The sequence below is a fragment of the Phyllobates terribilis genome, unplaced genomic scaffold (assembly GCF_046119375.1).
Source record: "Phyllobates terribilis strain yellow unplaced genomic scaffold, ASM4611937v1 Scaffold_11__3_contigs__length_659146591, whole genome shotgun sequence".
In the NCBI taxonomy this organism is placed as follows: Eukaryota; Metazoa; Chordata; class Amphibia; order Anura; family Dendrobatidae; genus Phyllobates; species Phyllobates terribilis.
This window is the reverse complement of record NW_027362771.1, coordinates 378990146-379011271: the sequence shown is the minus strand read 5'-3', so window position 1 is coordinate 379011271 and position 21126 is coordinate 378990146. Positions and strand designations below refer to the sequence as shown.

At 43.6% G+C, this 21126-nt stretch overlaps 1 protein-coding gene across 4 annotated transcripts in view; it reads left to right on the top strand.

The window, feature by feature from the left end:
- The window catches only part of LOC141165189 (uncharacterized), a 75569-nt gene extending 64955 nt beyond the window's left edge, over positions 1–10614 (top strand). For 3 of the 4 annotated variants that reach the window (XM_073650823.1, XM_073650820.1, XM_073650819.1), the window contains 2 exons: positions 7245–7522; positions 10282–10613. In XM_073650823.1, coding sequence (XP_073506924.1) covers positions 7245–7513 — 269 coding nt within the window. In that variant the 3' untranslated portion in view covers positions 7514–7522; positions 10282–10613. Of the gene's footprint in view, positions 1–7244; positions 7523–10281 lie in introns of all 4 variants that reach the window. The other variant, XM_073650821.1, reaches the window with a different exon arrangement.
- The last annotated feature ends 10512 nt before the right edge of the window (positions 10615–21126 follow it).

Below are 21126 nucleotides of genomic sequence, written 5' to 3'. Positions count from 1 at the left end.
AGGGGAACCATCGAGAAGTGGTGCAGAGACTGTGGCCCGTGCAACCTGAGAAGGAAGGACCGTGCCAGCCAGAAGACTCCCCTGCAGTCCATCGTCACCCGGCAACCGTTGGAACTGGTAGCCTTGGATCATGTAAAACTGACCCCAAGCAGAAGTGGCTACGTCTACGCGTTAACCATCGTGGATCATTACTCCCGGTTTCTGGTTGTCGTCCCCGTCAAGGACTTAACGGCTCAAACAGCAGCTAGAGCCTTCCAGCAGCACTTTTGCCGTCCACACGGGTACCCGGACCAAGTGCTGACGGACCAGGGACCTGCCTTTGAAGCGGAGGTCTTGCAGGAATTCTGCAATCTGTATGGCTGCCGGAAGATAAGGACGACACCCTACCATCCGCAAACTAATGGACTTTGTGAGAAAATGAACCAGGTGGTAATGGATCTTCTAAAAACGTTGCCCCTGGAAGAACGCAGTCTGTGGCCTGAGAAGTTGCCCGATCTGGTGGACCTATACAACCACATCCCGGTAGGTTCCACCAACTGTACCCCGGCTTACCTAATGAGGGCAAGACCTGGTAAGTTACCTGTTGACCTGGAAATGGGAGTCCTGACACCCGAGGACACTTCACCAGAAACAGACTGGGACACAGAGAGGCAGCAGCAGTACCGGAGAGTACAGGAGAGCGTGGAGCGAAGTCTCTGTCAGGCTAGGGAAAGACAAGAGAAAACTTACAACCAGTATGCTCCCGCTGTTCCCCTGGTACCCGGAGAGCAGGTCTTGAAGAGGAAGAGACGGCTCCACAAGTTGGATGACCAGTGGGAGAAGGACCCGTACACCGTACTGCCCTCAAGCCACGAGAACCCGAAGGTTTGTACCATCAGTAAAGACGGAGGGGAAACCACAGCCATTGTATCCCGGGACCACCTGAAGAAGTGTCCCGAACAACTGAGGAACCCTGAAGAGGAACAAGAAGACCATCGACCCGTAGAGGAAAGGGAAGATATGGTTAGTACTGTGCTCGGGGACTTCCCTCGGTCTTGGACTCAAGTCAATGGTGCAGTTGTGGTACCCGTACTCACCTTCCTCCAACCAGCATCCCAAGCACCTACGGAGCAACAGGTAGAGCTGGAAGAACAGCCGGTCCAGGAGGCAGAAGACTCCACACAAGCAGGACAGGAGGATCAACCCTCTGCTTATAGTGAGCCTGCCGTACCCCTAGTGAGACAAAGAGCCGGTAGACAGCTGCCCAGTTTACCCTTGACAGCTCCTACACCCTGTAGTTCAGGGCCAGACAGTCAGCTCCGTAGGTCCACTAGGGCCACTAGAGGCCAGTTACCCGCACGCTGGAGGATTTGAAGTGTATAAATTGTTTTATTTATGTTTATCTGTGTATTGTTGCTTGTGTATAATTTTGTGTTTCCAGTTATTTTTAGGAATCCTTGGTGGATTTACCGGGAATCCTTGTACATAGTTGGAGCGTAACCCAGGATGGACTAGAGACTGTTAAGGACTCGGGGTAGGACAGACCCCTACCTGGTTACGTCTCCCTGTTTTGGTGAAATGGACACCTTGCTTTCTTCAAAGACTACACCCGGTTACGGACATGCCATGACCACCTTTATGTGTTTCTTCTTATTGTACTATTATTGTTGTTATATCTTGTTATGTTTTTTCTAAAATATGTTTAGTCCCGGAGTACTAAATTTCACTAGGGGGGAATGTGGCACCCCAGGGGTCTGGTTTTCCACAGTAATGTAATGTTATGTCTGAGAGCAGGTGGGAGGTCCTTTGGTCAGGGATCCTGTGCATGCCACACCTCCTGCCCAGTCTTGGGAGGGGAAGAACTTCCCCTGTATAAACCCTGGGCTGAGGCAGGGTTAGTCAGTCAAGGAGAGTAGAGACAAGAAACAGTCACAGGAAGAAACAGCAGAAGCTCAGTGGGAGCAATACTACTACAAGTCAGGGGCTGGCAGCTGCAGAGCTCGCCCTGACTGAGAAGCTTTCTTACCGGACCCGGCGTCCGAGGCTGTGGGGACTAACTCTTACCCAGCAGCAGAAGCCGATCGGCAGGGGATTTCAGGTCCTCAGGCCCAGAAACCCGAAGGCACGGTCACACGCGTGGGACCAGCACCGCCATCGTGGAGCGGAAGCCATTAGAAGGCCCCGAGTCACCGGCCATACGGGTGAGCACCACACGGTACACTCAGGGACGTGGGCTACTTATATCCGCTTCTAGCAAGGTAGCCAGAAGAGTACAGTCAGTTTGGGAGGCCTACAACTCCGCCTGGCCAGGGGAGATCCCATCTGCTCAAGGACTGACCAGGCCCCGTTCACTAGCAAGTACTCCGGGAGGGTCTATCGTTGTTACCAGTAAAGATCCTGAATTACACCGCACCGTCTCTGAGTGGTTCCTGCTACCCCCATCATCCACATCTGCTGCCCTGAGGCCATACCCCTCCCGTTGGGGGTTATACCATCTACGCTGCACCATCCATCCACCGGCCTCAGCGGACTGTCTTGCAGCGGCAGCTCCATAGCTGCATTCAACGGGTGGCGTAGTCGTCCTACATCTACCGCTGTTACATCGCCGCTCAGTTTGACTCCCTGGGCACGGACCGGGTCACCGCCACGAGACTACAACCCTCAAGAGATCCGGCTCCGGGTAAGCTCCCGCGTGCGCAACGCAGCGCGACACAGGCCCAGGGGCGCGTCATAATAAATCTTCGGAAGAGCACACAGACATGCAGAAGCGCGCTTACACACACGAAAACAAGCGCACGCAGACACATACTAAGGGCTCTTTCACACATCAGTACATGCAGTAACAGTTTCCACACGTACCAGAGACATTGATGCACGTAGACCCATTCAAATGAATGTGCACATGTCAGTGTGTTTCCACTTTCCACAGACCATGTGGTGTCCGTGGGCAAAACACGCTGACATGTCTGTTTGTTACCTGCTGCACCTCCCGCAAAACGTCCTGCACACTAATGACAGATAGCGCTCTTCCCAAGAGCCGGGTGCTGAACGCTGCCCTCATCATAGATCCCTGCCGGCGCTGCGATCAGCAGGAGCACGGTCAATGATGAGAGTTGTAGTCTACTCCCGCCGTGTCCAACTATAAAAATAGGAATAAAATAAAAAAATCCTTATACTCACCTCTACTAAGTGTCACCCGCTGTAACCCGTGCAAGCGCTCACGCCGAGTAGAATGACTCCTGCAGCGAGTGGACCCCAGAGCTGCGCTCAACAAGCGGTGCCCTGTCAATCACTGAGCGCAGCTCCGGGGCCCGCTCGCTGCATGAGTCATTCCCCTCAGCGTGAGCGCTTGCGCGGATTACAGCGGGTGACAGTTAGGAGAGGTGAGTATAAGGATTTTTTTTTTTTATTCCTATTTTTACAGTTGGACACGGCAGGAGTAGACTACTACTCTCATCATTGACCCTGCTGGTGCTGATCGCAGCACCGGCAGGGATCTATGATGAGGGCAGCGCTCAGCACCCGGCTCTTGGGAACAGCGCCAACTGTATACTGATTCCCAAGCGCCAGTATGTGTCACATGGATGACACAGGTGGACAATGATATCTCCAGTCCCGTAAATATCAGGACATGTGAAAGAGCCCTAATATACACACGCAGATACTCATGCTCACAGAAATGGGGACACGTACACACGCAGGCAAGCACACACAGAAATGCACACACAGTCATGCACAGACACACTCAGACAATCACACACAAAAATGCAGACACGCAGGGAAGCACGCACACACGTGTGATGACACATATACACGTAGACATGCATGCACTCAAATGCATACACACAAACACATGCAGGCATATACACACTACACACACACATATGCAGGTATATATACACACACATGCAGGCATATACACACTACACACACACACATATGCAGGTATATATACACACACATGCTGGCATATACACACACAAACTGTACACACATGCAGGCATATACATACACACACACACACACACACATGCAGGCAGGCAGGCATATGCACACGCAGGCATATACACACACACACTGTACACACACAGGCATATACACACACAGGCATATACACACACACAAGCATATACACACACACTGTACACACACACTGTACACACACAGGCATATACACACACACACTGTACACACATGCAGGCAGGCATTTACACACACACACGCAGGCAGGCATATACACACACACGCAGGCATATACACACACACGCAGGCATAAACACACACAGGCATATACACAAAGGCATATACACACACACAGGCATATACACACACACAGGAATATACACACACACACAGGCATATATACACACACAGGCATATACACACAGGCATATACACACACACCGGCATATATATACACACACACACACACACACACACACACACACACACACAGGCATATACACACAGAAGCATATACATAAAAATTCATACAAACACACACAAATATTACACTACCTGTACAGTACAGACACGCTCCTTATGCGGGAGACTGCAGTGCAGGTCGCGCTGTGACGTCACTTTCAGCAGACGTGCGGCCCTGTCTGCTGAGTGTGATGCAGCAGTGCAGCCCCTGCTCTGCTCTTCGGCTCTTCTGCTCCCAGGCCCCTCCCGCTACTGTCCTGGGCATCGCGGCGGCGAGAGTGCGTGCACGCGCCCTTAAAGGGCCCGCGACCACTTTTTTTTTCCTTTTTTTTTAAAATTCTCCTCTGTCTTCTCTGCAGGGGGCCTGGGGCCCACTGGGAAATTTCCCGGCACCCCGCCAGGCCAGTCCGAGCCTGTGCAGGTTAATAGTGTTTTGACACAAAGCGGCGCCGACACTGAGAGGCCCGCTGCCGGGAGGAAATTAACTTTATTCCCCCCGGCAGCCATTCGGCATTCAGTCATGGGGGCAGCACCGGAATGGTGTCAGTCCCTTCTCAGTGTATAGATGAGTGTATTAACACATACACACTATGCTGCATGCACATATACACAGATTTAGGCTGGGGTCACACGAGCGATGAACTTAATTTCTCCATCTTCTCCATTCTCTGATGCCGTGGAAGTGGGACTGCATTCAGATGACATCCAAGTGCAGTCCGATGCTTTACCTGCACCTACAGACTTGAATGGGTGTGTGTGGTCTGATTTGTGGAGCCACTCGCAGCATGTGACAATTTTATTCTCATGCCAAATCCGCATGAGAAAAAAATGCAGATCTGTACTGCCCTATAGTATAACATTGGTCTGAGTGCTATTCGATAAAATGTCAGATAGCACTTGGCTGTTTTATACGCCTGTATGTGTGGCACCCCAGGGGTCTGGTCTCCACAGTAATAGCAATGTTATGTCTGAGAGCAGGTGGGAGGTCTCTTGGTCAGGAATCCTATGCATGCCACACCTCCTGCCCAGTCCTGGGAGGGGAAGAACTTCCCCTATATAAAGCTGGGGCTGAGGCAGGGTTAGTGAGAAGAGAAGAGAAGAGTTGAGAAGAAGAGAAGCAGCATAGGAAAGAAGGATCAGGAGCTCTGTGGGAGCAGGCTAAAAGGAATCAGGGGCTGGCAGCTGAAGAGCTCGCCCTGATTGAAGAGTTACTACCGGACCCGGAGTCCGAGGCTGTGGGGATTAACCCAGACCCAGCAGCAGAAACCGCCCGGCAGGGGATTTCAGGTCCTCTGGCCAAGAAACCCGAAGGCACGGTCACACGCGTGGGACCAGCACCGCCGTCGTGGAGCGGAAGCCACTAGAAGGCCCCGAGTCACCGGCCATACGGGTGAGCACCACACGGTACACTCAGGGACGTGGGCTACTTTTACCTGCCTCTAGCAAGGTAGCCAGAAGAGTACGATTAGTTGGGGAGGCCTACAACTCCGCCTGGCCAAGGGGGATCCCATCTGCTCAAGGACTGACCAGGCCCCGACCGCTAGCCAGTACTCCGGGAGGGTCTATCTTTGTCACCAGTAAAGACCCTGAACTACACCGCATCGTCTCTGAGTGGTTCCTGCTACCCCCATCATCCACGTCGGCTGCCCTGAGGCCATACCCCTCCCGTTGGGGGTTATACCATCTACGCTGCACTATCCTACCACCGGCCTCAGCGGTCTGCCCTGCAGCGGCAGCTCCATAGCTGCATTCAACGGGTGGCGTAGTCGTCCTACATCTACTGCTAATATACCGCCACTTAGTCTGACTCCCTGGGCACGGACCGGGTCTCCGCCACGAGACTACTACCCCCAACAGGCCCGGCTCCGGGTAGTCCCCGCGTGCGCAACGCTACACCAAGGAGGCCCAGGGGTGCGTCATATGTGCGAACCCTTAGGGCAAACAGTTCATGGGAGGTCTTCTTTTATTGTGAATTTGGTGGACCAGCATTTTTTCTTTTCTGTGTGCAAGAATGTTGTAATGTTACCTTAAAATTTAAAGCAAAACATTGTACATTCTACATACACAGGATTTTGGTTTGGGATTTTTGTGGTCTATTTGGGATTCTTTACATTTTATCAATATGCAGTATGTTCTAGTTATGATACTTTTCGCTATCTATTTCCCTATATGTCTTCAAAATAGCGCAAAATGGCTCATAAAAATTACCATTCCAATAAAGCAGATGGGTGCTGATTCACCATTGCCTCTGCATCTGTTTTCTCTCTAGTTTTGTGTTTTGTGCCTGTTTTTTTGTTGCACCCATTGTTCATTGTTCTATTTTCGCCTTTTTTGCAGTCTATCTTATCTGCGCAACAGTTTTTCTTTGCTTTCCGCTTTGCGGTTGGAGTTTTGTAATTCCAGATGTTTTGCCTAATTCATCAATTGCAACTTTTTTTTAAAAGTCGCAATCCAACATTGTTTTTTTTGCCACTTTTATCATCAAAAGTTGCAAAAGTGGTTCAAGACTGGAAAAAGGCCTATATTTGACTTTGCACCAAATTCATGAATCGCGTGCGCCATTTTGATGAATTTGGCTCTAAAACCGGCAATTAATACCACGTGACAAAAAAAGGAAAGTGACTTAAAAAAATCTCCCACAGATGAATCGGGGCTCTGGTGTTTTTTTTGTATCTTTATAAACAGACAAAAAAATGTAAGAAGGCAAAATAAATCCACTTTCCTACCATTTTAGTGTTGCTTTCCTTTACTCAAAATTTGTAATAATAATTGTAATTGTAATAATAATTATCTTAATTTCTTTACATGCTTGTGTTAAATAGAACTGTATTTTATTACAGGTTCGCCCTACGCAGTTAGTGAACGAAAGGAGGAGATGCCCACTGTTATTTACTCACTGGCACAAGACACAGGGACAACCCCAGATTCTGAATATTCTGAAATTCAGCTCACAAATGCGACTTCATCTGGGGCTCATTGTTCTAAATCTGACGTGAAAGCAAATATTTCAGATGGAGAGTATGCTGAAGTCAAGAAAGAAAAAAAAAAGAAGGACGAGGGAGATAATGCATGCACTGCCTACTCTGTAGTGAGCATAAATACCATTTAACTAGGACAAGTAAGTTTGTGTTTTTTCTTCTATAGTGGAGAACTTTCACAATTAGAATAGTCAATGACCATAAAAATGCATATAACAATGTTGCAGCCTAACCAAGACTACATGTTGACACCATGCATCATATTTATTACCAATATTATCAACACAAGGCCCAAATAATACCACCACAATTTGACCTCCACCTTTACCACTGCATAATGCAAATACAAATATTACTAATACCAATATACTGCTATGAAGGCTACCTGTCGTCCTTATGCCACTAGTCCTGTCAAGTCTTTGGATTCTTTACAACTTGATTATCACAATCAGGTTAACCAAGGGCTTGCAATGTGACTCCACTCACTTATTTACTGTTATGTAGCAGCGACATATATCGATCTTTGGCTGCACGACCTGTGTCTTGGCCAAATTCACAGTGGAGCCCTAGCCTTCATTTGTTTTATTTCTATTATACTCTGGCTAGGTGAACATGGATGGTAACCAGTGATAACCAGCACCCTCAGTTTCTGACTTTGTAAGCTACTTAAATTATATAAACGGTACAAAAATAATTAAATTTTTGGAGCAATTGCCTGACTTGCTTGAATTCGTACAGAGATGGTGCAAACGGAAGAAGTCGAGGCTTTCTCACATGGGAGCGCAAAAATTATCCATATTTGGGGAGTATCAGGAACTTTGTTCTTTGCTAAATGGAGAACTGATAACTGTTTCATGAGCAGTCCAAAAATTATCCCTTTATTTATGTAAACTAAACAAGTGTACCGTTTGGAACGTGAAAAAGTAATGGTTTCTAAATTACTAGAAAAAAATTATACCTTTTTTTGGGATCCACAACAGATTTGCTATTCACAAAATGATTAAGCTATTTCAAAGACTTTTTATTAATCCTTCTGAAAACTGTATCTTTTTTTAAGCAGCAGGAACAGGCCAGCTGTTTGCAAAATGAAGAAGCAATGGCTTGTCATCAAGTCTTTCCAACCATTAGCCAGAGAGGCAAAGGAGGCTAAATTTTACCTGCATGTGGTATCACTACTGCTGGATCGGTTGCTGCCAGCAGTGGCAGTGGTGTTGCTGTAGCTAGCACCTCTCACTTTTTTTTTTTTATTCTTCTATCACTCTACCATATCCATTGCCAGTGTCACCTTTTAATTTAGCACATTATCATTAGACAAGTGTAACATTTAATTCAATTCCAAAACAATGTTACCACACTAAGCCAACCAAGGAGCAACATGAAATCAACCAAAACTGCTATGCAGGGTTCAACAATTTGAATAATCACAAGCACTCCATGTTGCAAATAATGTTGCGACGTTTGGCATTTTTACACCAGTTTGAAGTAGCTTCACTAAAATGGTGGAAGTGGGGAGACGCTGGGGTGGAATGTGGAGTTCTGCCTATCAAATTTAACAAAAGTGACAACATTCCTAGTGTTTCTAAAGCCAGAAATGTTACTCAATTCCCTGCTTGGAGTAACATTTCTGGTGAGGTGAACAGAGGAACACGACATTGATAAGATGTGCCAAATTCTTTAAATGGCGTGTGCCTCTTAATGAATTTGGCACATTTTATTCCTGAACACTATCATCCATACATCTAGATCAGGGGTCTCAAACTCGGCTGGGTATATGGGCCGCACACGGAAAATTTTTAAATTTGGGGGGCCCCATTCTTTGCAGGACAAAGTGACATTTTTAGTGGTACCATTTTTTTTCTATACACCTTTTGAACATTTTTGCTGTTTTATTTTTTATAGCTTGGGTCGTTATGGATGTGGCGATAATAAAACATGCACTTTTTTTGTTTGCTTTAGTTTAGATATAAAGCAGCATTTTTAGTGGCAAAATATTTTTTCATGCTTTATTTTGAAGTTTTTCTGCCAAAATCTTGTAGTAATGTGCTCCACCCTGGTCTGCATCTTGTAATGTCCCCCATCTTTGTCCCCATCTTGTCGTAATGTTACATACCGGTGCCCATCTTTTAGGACTGTTCCCAGCCTAGTCCCCATCTTTTAGGACTGTCCCCAGCCTGGTCCCCATCTTTGAGGACTGTCCCCAGCGTGGTCCCCATCTTGGAGGACTGTCCCCAGCCTGGTCCCCATCTTGGAGGACTGTCCCCAGCCTGGTCCCCATCTTGGAAGACTGTCCCCAGCCTGGTCCCCATCTTGGAGGACTGTCCCTTGTGCCGTTCTACACATACATGAGAAAAAAAAAGATTCTTCTCACCTGTCCTCCGTTCCCTCAGCGTCCTTTCTGTACCTGTGGCCCGCAGGCACCATAGACCCGATCGCGGCCCGGTCCAGGAGCTGCCGGCAGCTGCGCTTCAGTTCAGTGTATTGCAGCGCAGAGACCGGCTCTCTGCACAGCAATACCAGTGTCAGCCGCCCACCTATCAGAGGCTAGCAGCTGACATCTGCGCGTGTCAGTGACGTCATACGCCGCTGCGCTGGGATGCAGATGTCCGCTGCTGGCCTCTGATAGGCCGGCGGCTAGCACTGGTATTGCTGTGCAGAGAGCCGGTCTCTGCGCAGCAATACACTGAACTGAAGCGCAGCTCCTGGACCGGGCCGCGATCGGGGTCTATGGTGCCTGCGGGCCACATGAACCAGCCTGAAGGGCCGCATGCGGCCCGCGGGCCTCGTGTTTGAGACCCCTGATCTAGATGGACTTGATTTTTTAATCTGTCGCCAGATAAATGGGAAATATAAAACAAATCTGCCACATGACCATTTACAGTATTTTATTTTTCTTTGTCAGTATTCAGAGTGTGAAGATCTACTCATAAAGAAGGACAGCAGAAAGACTTTGTACATACAATAATTTTTCTTCAAGAGACCAGAACTTATTTTTGGAACTTCTCTTTTCTCTGTTTAATCTCATTAATCCTCTGTATTATTAAACACGTGAAAAAACAATTCAGGAGTAATTTTATGTAGAGCTACTGCTACTATATAAATATATATTTAAATTTCACTGATATAGCTACATGAGTCTTTGTTTTATGTGGGAGAAATTGTTTTACTTTTCAGTACTTTCTAGGAGCTTATGAATTATTGTGTAATTTATATTCAGTTTTTTTGTGACATAAATAAAAGTGAGTTTTGAAATGGTTTCTTGTTTATTCTTTATACTGTTCACAATTCCCACTGAATAACTAGATGACTTAATTCTTGAGGTTATTACGGTTGTGTGGATACCTAATATGTGTAGGTTTTCTTTTAGCAATGTTTATTCAATAATGACTTTTTTCTATTCTTTTTTATTGGATAAGGGAACTTTTTTTTGTCTGAAAAACATCTCTGACAGACATTATATTCTTCCTTAAAATGGTTGTCCTCTACTAGGACAACTCCTTCTTGATCTAAATGTTTGGCCCCGATAAAATAATAAAGCTTATACTCACCTCTCGTGCTGGCGTCATTCCAGCGGTTTCGGCACTCGTGTTCCTGAGACTCTCGTGTGGTTGTTATGACACGTGAGCCTGGTGCCCAATCAGCGCTGCCGTTACTGTCCCGCCTTTGTACGAATTGGACATAAGAAGAAGTCAGAGATTAGATGGATTGTCAGTAAAAAGGACTTTGTTTTAACAATTTGTCTGATTTTCTCATCATGGAGTTAAAGGGGTCCGATGCAGCAAATCGTGGCAGAGCTGAACCTGAAGGTGTCCACAACAACCTCACCATGCACACACCCAGGAACCCTGTTTTCCCTCTAGTGTGCCAGGGCGTGCAAGACAACTATCTTGCCCATGGCTACCGCCCCGTGCCATATTACACAGTGGTGCCAAAGTACATTGCTACAAACTCTGGATTCACATCGCCAGAAGACAATGGATGGTCTTTAAGGGGTTAAAATCCTTTTATAGGTTTGACTGCACTAAAAACTGCATATAAACATTGATTGAATTCATACAGAAATTTCGGCAACTGTAAGTGAGTTCCATGTATGAATGTTTCTGCAGCAAGCACATGGATTTCTGCAAGTCCAATTCCGATAAATGGAGCAGTAACAGTTAATTTGCAAACAAATTGATACATGTGACCTCAGGGTGGTAAAAAATAAAGATTATACTTACCTTCTGATGGCCCGCGGTCTCCTTCTCCGATGCGTCCGGTCTCCTCGGTGTCTTGCGGTTGTGTAAAAGGACCTGCCATGACGTCATTGAGTCATGTGACAGGTCACGCGACCGCCGACGTCAGCGGTCACGTGACCTGTCACATGACTAAATGACGTCATGTCAGGTCCTCACACCACCGCGAGCTGTACAAGAGACCATCATACAGGAGGCCGGGGGACATCGGAAGGTAAGTATAATCTTTATTTTTTATTTTAAATTATTTTTTTTTATAGGTACTATGCTACCTGGGTCTGGAGGAGAGTCTCCTCTTTTCCAGACCCAGGTACCATCCGCACATTGAATCGCTTCATATCCGCGTGTGCACATGTAGTGATGCGGATATCAAGCGTTTCAATGCAAGTCAATGGCGGCAATTACGCTGCGTGTCCGCAAAATTAATGGACATGCTGCGTATTTTTCCGCAATGATAATCCACAGCGGAAATTTCTGCAGCATGTGCACAGCACATGCGGATTATCATTGGGAACCATGGGGCACGTATTATCAAGCGTTTTTTAAGCATTTTCGCTGCGGAAATTCCACGGCAAAAACGCTTGAAAAACGCATAGTGGGCACGCAGCCTTACCCACGTCAGGCTGATGGTCATTGTGGTGGGCAGAGGGTTGGCCAGATATGGCTGACTGTAACGTCTGGCTGTACCTTGATAAGAAAAATCTCACAGCTTGTTGTGGTTACTGTGTTATTTTTTACTTCATTGGGGGAACATTTTTTTTTCAAATCACATCATTACAAATAAACACTGTGGTAAATTATTGCCAGCTCATAACAAAAGCCAATGAGATGGGGAAGCAGAGGGGGATATGGTTTACTTGTACTACTATTCCTTTCACCAGTCTTAGATGCATTTGTCCTGAACTAAGACATACATGCCTTCTAATAAACTTGACGCATCTTTGGCTGTCCATAAGTAAGAAATGTAAACTATAAGTTAAAACTTTTGGTGGTTGAAAACCTCACCACATCCACTTTTCTTATTACTTTTGTTTCCCATTTTGAAAAGTGAGAAGTGTTAGATTTTAGTGCAAATATGGCATAAGCAAAAGTTTTTTGAGCTGAATGATAGACCGCAGTGGTCATGTTCTGTTGTTGTGATGTGACCACTGCAGCGATGTAAAAAACTACAATGGGCAATGTCAGAGAGGGAGCACAGGAGTGGCAGGGTATAAGTAAAGCTCATTTAATTATTATTATTTTTTTTAGTACAGAAAGCCTATGGAAAAAAAATGAAGGTTGAAAACCCATTTAATAAAATCATCCGATTGTGTTTTTAAATTTAGGCTAGTTTTTCAATTGCTCTCCATGCAGCAAATGAAGTGAAATCAGCAAAAAAATAATCAGATCAATAGATGTTATCTGCGTGACAGCGTGGCAAATCAGGGATGTTCATGGGCAGAGCCGTTTTTTGGCGCGAACAAGTTGGAACCCCGAACACGAACCCGGATTTGAAATGCCGAACAAATTCGCTAAACACTAATCAGTATTGCCAGTTGGTCACATAATTGACTGATTATAGTGTGAGTAACTAAAGGGCATGATAGGAGCAGGATCACACCGCCACGCTGCCATTGAAACAATTTGCGGTGTGGTACAGTAGAGACTGTGAGGATTAGCATTGTCGTGCCCCTGGGTATTAGGGTCAGCTCAGTGTAGTGAGGGCTATTTAGGACCTCCTTGAAGCTTCATCTGATTAACTGGTATACAAGACGGATGTCTGATGTAACAATCGTTCCCTTTAGATAAAGAAAAATATTTGGATGAGATCGTTTCTAGCTGTTTAATGGATATATTTTCTTATTTACAAGTTATATATATGTGAGCAATGACATTTTATGCAGTAAATTAACACCAGTATTAGTTTTATGTGAGCTAAACCTCTGTTAGCTTTAGATACTATTTGTGAACTGAATCATTGTCAGGGTCACTATTTCACAAACTGAACCACTGTCAGTTTTATATTGATTAGTCTGACCTCAAATGAGTATGGTTGTGTCTTATTGCCGCTTATAGGAAATATTTTAAGATTTTGTCTATTTTAACAAAAGTAATTAAAAGTTATATTTTATTTTAGTAAGCCTCACCTTAAGGCCACGGCCCCACTATCAGTATCCGGTCAGTATTTTTTCTCAGGAGTGGGGGCCAAAACCAGAAGTGGGTGATATATGCAGAATTGGTGACTTGTTTCTATTATACCTTTTCTCTGATTGTTCCTCACCTGGTTTTGTCTCCCACTCCAGAGAAAAAATACTGACCAAATGCCGATAGTGGGGCCGTGGCCTTATGCTGATTTTGGCTTAATGAGTCTGTGGAAACCATCAGACTGCACTCGAATGACATCTGCGGTCTCCTTCAATGTCAAGCAGCATCTCTGCCTTCAATATTCCTGCTCTTTGAGCTGAGAGGATCGTCTACACCAGAATTACTTCTGTCTCATTATTATGGTGAATACAGTGGATGTAGTATTACTGTACAGTATATACTTACTCCATGTGAAATTTTTTTTCCAAAAGTAATATAAATTGAACACTCTTCGAAATGTTGATGTCTTGTGCCATGCTTTTTTGGATTGCTATACGGTGAGCAGTTTCTGGAAATGACTGCATTACGGCAGATATAAGACAAGGTGTAGAAAAAGTCCTCTCATGTATACAGTCATTCTAAGGCCTTATTAAGACGTCCATGAATTGCGTACATGTTCTATCCATGTGTTTCACTGAACATGTACCATTAACATTTGTAAACATGTCCATTTTTTTTATCCAATCGTAGATTCAAATTATCTATACAAGTGCAACATTGACGAGGGACAGCCACAGGACGAGTGGTACTGCAACAATCACCACATATGCACAAAGATTAGATAATATAAAATGTATACTTACTAACCAGTTTAATTACCATCCTTTCCTTTGTTTTATAAACAGTCTATAAGTAACAAATACAATGACAGCAGTTACTCTCAAGAACAAAAAAATACAAGTATTCGCAGGTACACTTAAACAGAATTAACAGTTATATGCGAACAAAATACAATGCGATTAACCCTTTCTATGCATAAATCAATAAAACTACAGTGTTGTGCCAGTACTTTAGTTTTCGCCTGCTCGGAGCAGTTTTCAAAGTGTCTCTTACAGAAGAGGTCTTTTCTCCTAAGTAACTGGACCTCTATAAGGTGATTTATATATGCGCACATATATATTCAGATATAAGACCGGTACGTCCTGAGACTGAAGTAGAAGGATCCTTGCTGGGCTGAGTGCCAAATAATCAGAAATGCCGTCTTGAAGCTATTAGGGAATGCCAATCTCTCCAATGTAGGGTTTCGCTAAATATTTAGAGATAGGGCCTCACGTGGCCTAGCCCAGGATGCTGTGTACTTGGTTGTCCTCACCAAGTCGGCTCATGTCAAGCTGAACAATGCGTCTCAAAATCACCAACAACAGATCCATAGTCGCATCGCTTTATTCAGATATTCTCCAAGGATGCACAGCTTCACTTCCACCTAGTCTCTTCTTCGATTCCTCCCAACTTCCGACAAACTGCCAAACCCTGTGCTCCAACACCGCCCTCTACTGGTCATATCATATATTAGATCACAATTTTCCAATAATACAGTAAACTAAAGTCTATGGCCCCAATTCCTAAAAGATCTTATACCAGAATTCTAGTATTAAAAGCTTTAAAAGAATTGCAAAGTGTTTACGCAATGCAACAAGGCATGACTGGGCATGGCGATCCCTGCTTGTCAAATTGATGATGAACCACCGTGTCACAAATCTTACTCTAGTCACTGACTGGATTTAGATTTGTGGCAAGGTGCACATGAAGGCCACATTGCACCTCACCTGATTCATTATGAGGTGTGCATCTGTTAATGAGTCAGGTGCCTCACACTCTACCACTTCCCCTCAGGCCCTGATTCATCAAGACTGACATGTGTCCATGGAAATCACAGACTGCGCACACTGCCATCTGTGTGCAATCCGTGTGCGATTAATTTTTAACATTGTAATATATAGGAGAAGCTTTGCAATTTATTATTTCATACGGGCTCATACACACGACCGATTATATCAGATGAGTGCTATTCGTGGTTTTTACACATAGTGCTTGTACCCACTCTGATGAGAAAAATCTGACTTTTTTTCTTAGATGGAGAGAAAACGGTCATTTGCACATACCCTATGAGAAGTCAACTGATAAAATACTTACGAAAACTGGGTCAAAAACGCTGATGAAAATTGGTCTGTTTTTTTTTTGCGTACCAAAAAAGTATGTTTTTTTACAAATGAAGCCTAACATAAATTTACAAAGTAAGTAGACCACGGTTAAGTGATCTAATTAATAATGTATGATCTCTGTTTTGTGAAATCTGGTAACAGATCTACTCTGTCACCAGGTTTTTGCTACACCATCTGAGAACAGCATGATGTAGAGACAGAGATCCTGATTCCAGCGCTGTATTATTTACTGGGCTCCTTGAGGGCAGTTTTGATTAAATCACTCTTTTTTTCTGCTAAAGATTTACCAGTTCTCAGTGCTGATTAATAGCTTTTTGTATACACTATTCACAGGCAGAAAGCTTCCAATCAGTGGTGAGGATAGCGTTATATACAGCTCATGAATATGGAGGACAACATGGAAGCAAGTTTACCAATCCTCTAGTGATAATCTCCTGCTGATAAAACTGTAATGTTATCAAAACTACAGGAAGCAGCCTAGAAAATGACACACCACTGGAATCAGGGTCTCTGCTCTGCCCCTACATTATGCTGCACTTTAGGTGGCAAAAACTTGGTGAAAGATTTCCTTTTAAGATGTCTAAAAGAAAACCCCTTTTATAAACATTTGGGTACACAATTGGCATCTCTAAACCCTGATAATAGGCTTTTGTTGCCAGAGGCCACTGAGTCTGGGTTCTGAAGGAGAAATGTAGCATTTCATACCGATATATGAACAGAGGTTGTCTCTGTCTCAGCGAAAAATTCATATTTAAGTGATCTTTTAGAGGTTAACCTGCTTAGTGGTTACATAATGCAATTTGTACAAAAAATAGAATAAAGATTCTTTACAGTCACAATTTCTGCTCTTACACAATTCATCTTCTTCTTTACCTGGAACAACTATATATTTGAAAGATTTAACACTTGTCATTAGAGGTTTCATAAATTTCTTGAATTAATGTTAGGAGTTCCCACGAGAGAGCACTACTATACATGTTCTTCCATGGCACTTAATCTTGATACTGTTAATCTATTCGTTATAGTAAGATTGATGGAGCATGATGCAGTGCAGCTATTTATATTACTTGTAGAAATGTTTTCAGGAATAAAAGCAATGCAGATTTTCATTGTTACACAAGGTTACTGGATTATCCTTTTAGCGTAAATTCATGATGCCAAATTTCATTTTCAGATCACTGTGCAGCAGTTATAATATATACAATGTCTTCTGAAAGTTCTCACCCCCTTGGTGATTTTGCATTTTTTGTTCAATTAACCAGCAGTTAAATTTGAGTTTATGTAATCCAAGCGGTTACATTGAAATGAAAAGATAAATTAAAATAATTAAATAAATGTCTTGAGTGCATATGTGATGGTGGAGAAATGGCAATCCAACTCCTATGACACCTCCTGATAGTTGTATATATGAAAATGGACTGTGTTTTATTGTTGTCCTCCTGTTAGACTGCAGTTCCTGATAGTCAGGTGTCACTAGGGTTAACTGTAGGGCCAGCCCATAGTTGGAGAGGAGTAATAGGGATCTGTGGGTTAGATTCAGTTTATGTAGTTAGCTAGTAAGAAAAGAGAGGGAAAGGAAGAAGTAAAAATACCCTCAAAAAGAATGCTCAGAACTGGGTGTGTGTGTGAAGAGAATCAGAAGAAAGAGGACCCATCGGTATCGGTGGCAGCAGTAAACTAAGCAAGCGAGTCTGGGACACATGGGAGCATTATGTTATTTGCCCATTGGCATGCCTGTGATGTGATTGTGGGTTGCCATGACTGCCTGGGGTCTGTTGAAGACCTCCATGCTTGTTATTAAGGAGCTCGCTTGAAACCCTTCCTGTGGCTGATTTTTATTATATGCAGCAATACCATGATATTGCAGTATATAGTACAGTATAAGCTATTAGAAGATCGCAGGTTCAAATCCCCTATGGGGACTAACAATTACAGTGAAAAGTTTAAAAAAAATGTTTTAAAAAATATGAAAAAATAAATAAATAAAAGTTAAAATCATCACACTTTTCCCCAATTAAAAATAAAGATAATTAAAAAAATTTAAAAAATAAACATGGTATCGCCGCATTCAGAAAAATCCGATCTATGAAAAGATAAAAATAATTAACCTGATTGGTAAACACCATAAACATAAAAAATGAAAGAATGACAAAATTACGCTTTTTTGGATGCTAGAATACCACAAAAAATGCACTACACTGCACTTGCAATTTTTTCCAATTTTCCAGTACATTATGTGGTAAAATGAATGGTGTCATACAACTTATCCCGCAAAAAACAAGCTCTCATACGTCTATGTGGACAGAAAAATTAGAAAGTTATGGCTTTGAGAAGAAGAGGAGGAAAAAACGAAAGCACAAAAACAGAAATTAGCCACGTCGGGAAGGGGTTAAAAAGAAAACATGCTTGTATACGATCAAACAGCATGCGTAACACTTTCTAAAAGTATAAAAAGGTTCTGTGGTCAGATGAAACCCAACTCTTCCCATCACTCCAAGAGTACCATTCCCACAGTAAAGAATGGTGGCAGTATCATGCGGTGTGGTTGCTTTCTTTGACTTTTCTTGAAGAAAACCTGGATGAGTCTGCCATGGATTTGAGATTGGGTTTACCCTTCTGCAGAGCAATGACCCAAAGAATACCACTAAAGCTACACTGGAGTGGATTATGGGAAACATCTAAATGTCTTGGAATGTCATAGTCAAAACCCAGATATTAATCTAATCGAGAATCTGGGGCATGATCTGAGGACACAAAACCAACCCACTGAATTTAAGTTAGAGCGACTTTGTTTAGAAGAAAGGTCATAAATTCCAGTGTCTAAATGTGCTTCACTAATAGAGACAAGCACCCAAAAGACTTGCATCTGTAATTGCAGCAAAAGGTGGCTCTGCAAAGTATTGACTTTCAGGGGGTGTAAAAACAATGCCAAAAATCCGATACAAAGCATTTTATATATATAGCTAACAGAAGTTGTAACTAAATTCTTACCTAACTGTATAGTCTGAATGTGTGCTTAGAAGACTAAACAGTTTCCATGTTTCCTCCTCCGGATGCTTCAATCACAACACTGACCCTAAAAATTTTGTGCTGAGAACTATATTTTATTGTATAATTTCAGCATGCACTATGCATATCATTAAGATCCTGTTCCCACTGCTTTATACAGTGTGTCCAGAGTTTCCTTCAAAATATCAGAAAAAAAACAGGATTAAAAAGGAACCTCCAACAGAGCGATGAACTGCAATGGAGTTCAGTTGGACTCTTTTATTTTTCTGATGTTGTCTGCCTTTCCCGATGTTGTCTAAAAAAGACTAACATTGTGGCAAAAAAGTCTATGGTTCCATCAGATGCTATATTTGGGGGATGTACAGTGCGGTAAATAAGTATTTGATATACTGCTTATTTTGCAAGTTTTCCCACCTACAATGATTAGAGAGGTCTTATTGTAGGTACACTTCAACTGTGAGAGACAGAATCTTAAAAAGAAATCCAGAATTCTAAGAATCACATTCTATGATTTTTACATAATTAATTTGCATTTTATTGTGTAAAATAAGTATTTTATACAATAAAAAAACAGAACTTAATATTTGGTACAGAAACCTTTGCTTGCAATTACAGAAGTCAGACCTTTCCTGTTTGCACACACTGCAGCAGGGATTTTGACCCACTCCTCCATACAGATCTTCTCCAGATCTTTCATGTTTCGGGTCTGTCGCTGGACAACATTGAGTTTCAGCTCCCTCCAAAGATTTTCTATTGGATTCAGGTCGGGAGCCTGGCTAGGCCACTCCATTAACTTGAAATGCTTCTTATGGAGCCACTCCTTAGTTGTTCTGGCTGTGTGTTTCAGGAGGACCCAACCATGACCCATCTTCAATGCTCTTACTGAGGGAAGGAGGTTGTTGGCCGAAATCTTGTGATACATGACGCCATACTCCCTTCAATACAGTCGTCATGTCCCTTTTGCAGAAAAGCATCCCCAAAGTATGATGTTTCCTCCACCATGCTTCACGGTTGGGACGGTGTTCTTGGGGTTGTACTCATCCTTCTTCTTCCTGCAAACACGGCGAGAATATTGATACCAAAAAGTTCTATTTTGGTCTCATCTGACCACATGATCTTTTCCCATGCCTCCTCTGGATTATCTAGATGGTCATTGGAAAACTTCAAACAGGCCTGAACGTGTGCTGACATGAGCAGGGGGACCTTGCGTGTCCTGCAGGAGTTTAATCCATGATAGCTTAGTGTGTTACTAACGGTAATGTTTGATACTGTGGTCCCAACTCTCTTCAGGTCATTGACCAGGTCCTCCCGTGTCGTTCTGGGCTGATTCCTGACCTTTCTCAGAATCATCCCTACCCCACGAGGCGAGACCTTGCAAGGAGCCCCAGATCGAGAAAGATTGACACTCATCTTGTGTTTCGTCCATTTTCTAATAATTGTGCCAACAGTTGTTGCCTTTTTACCAAGCTTCTTGTCTATTGTCCTGTAGACTATCCCAGTCTTGTTAAGAATTATTGCTGTTTGATAGGTGATCAAATACTCATTTCATGCAATAAAATGCAATTTAATTATTTAAAAATCATACAATGTGATTTTCTGGTTTCTATTTTTAGATTCCGTCTCTCACAGTTGAAGTGTACCTATGATAAAAATTACAGACCTCTCCATTCTTTGTAGGTGGGAGAACTTGCAAAATATTGGTAGTGTATCAAATATTCATTTTCCCCACTGTAGATGGAAGCATTATTCAAAAGCAGTGTGAACAGGGCCTAAAGCAGCAATTCAAGCAACATTGATAGGTGGTATCAATAAGTCATGTTGGAATTAGGTATTTACCATTTTTTTCGTACCACAAGACACACTTTTTCCCTCCAAATTTGGGAGGAAAATGGGGGGTTGAGTCTTATGATCCGAACGTAGCTTGCTGGGGAGTTGTGGTGGTGGTGGAGCGGGGTGGCAGGAAGCAGGGTCCCTCCCTCAGGAACCAGGAAGTCAGGCAGAGCAAAGTGCATTGCTTTTTCAGCGGCCATCTCCTGAAGCCGTGATTTGCAGGGAAATGGGAGAATGGGATCTCGGTGGCCATTTCCCTGAGTCCTTGGCTTCAGGAAGATGGCCGGTGAGCTGCCAGTATGCCCATGAGCCTGTTCGGGTGGCCATTTCCCTGTAGATTTCAGCTTCAGGAAGATGGCCGCGGCTGCCGGAAAAGCAATGCACTGC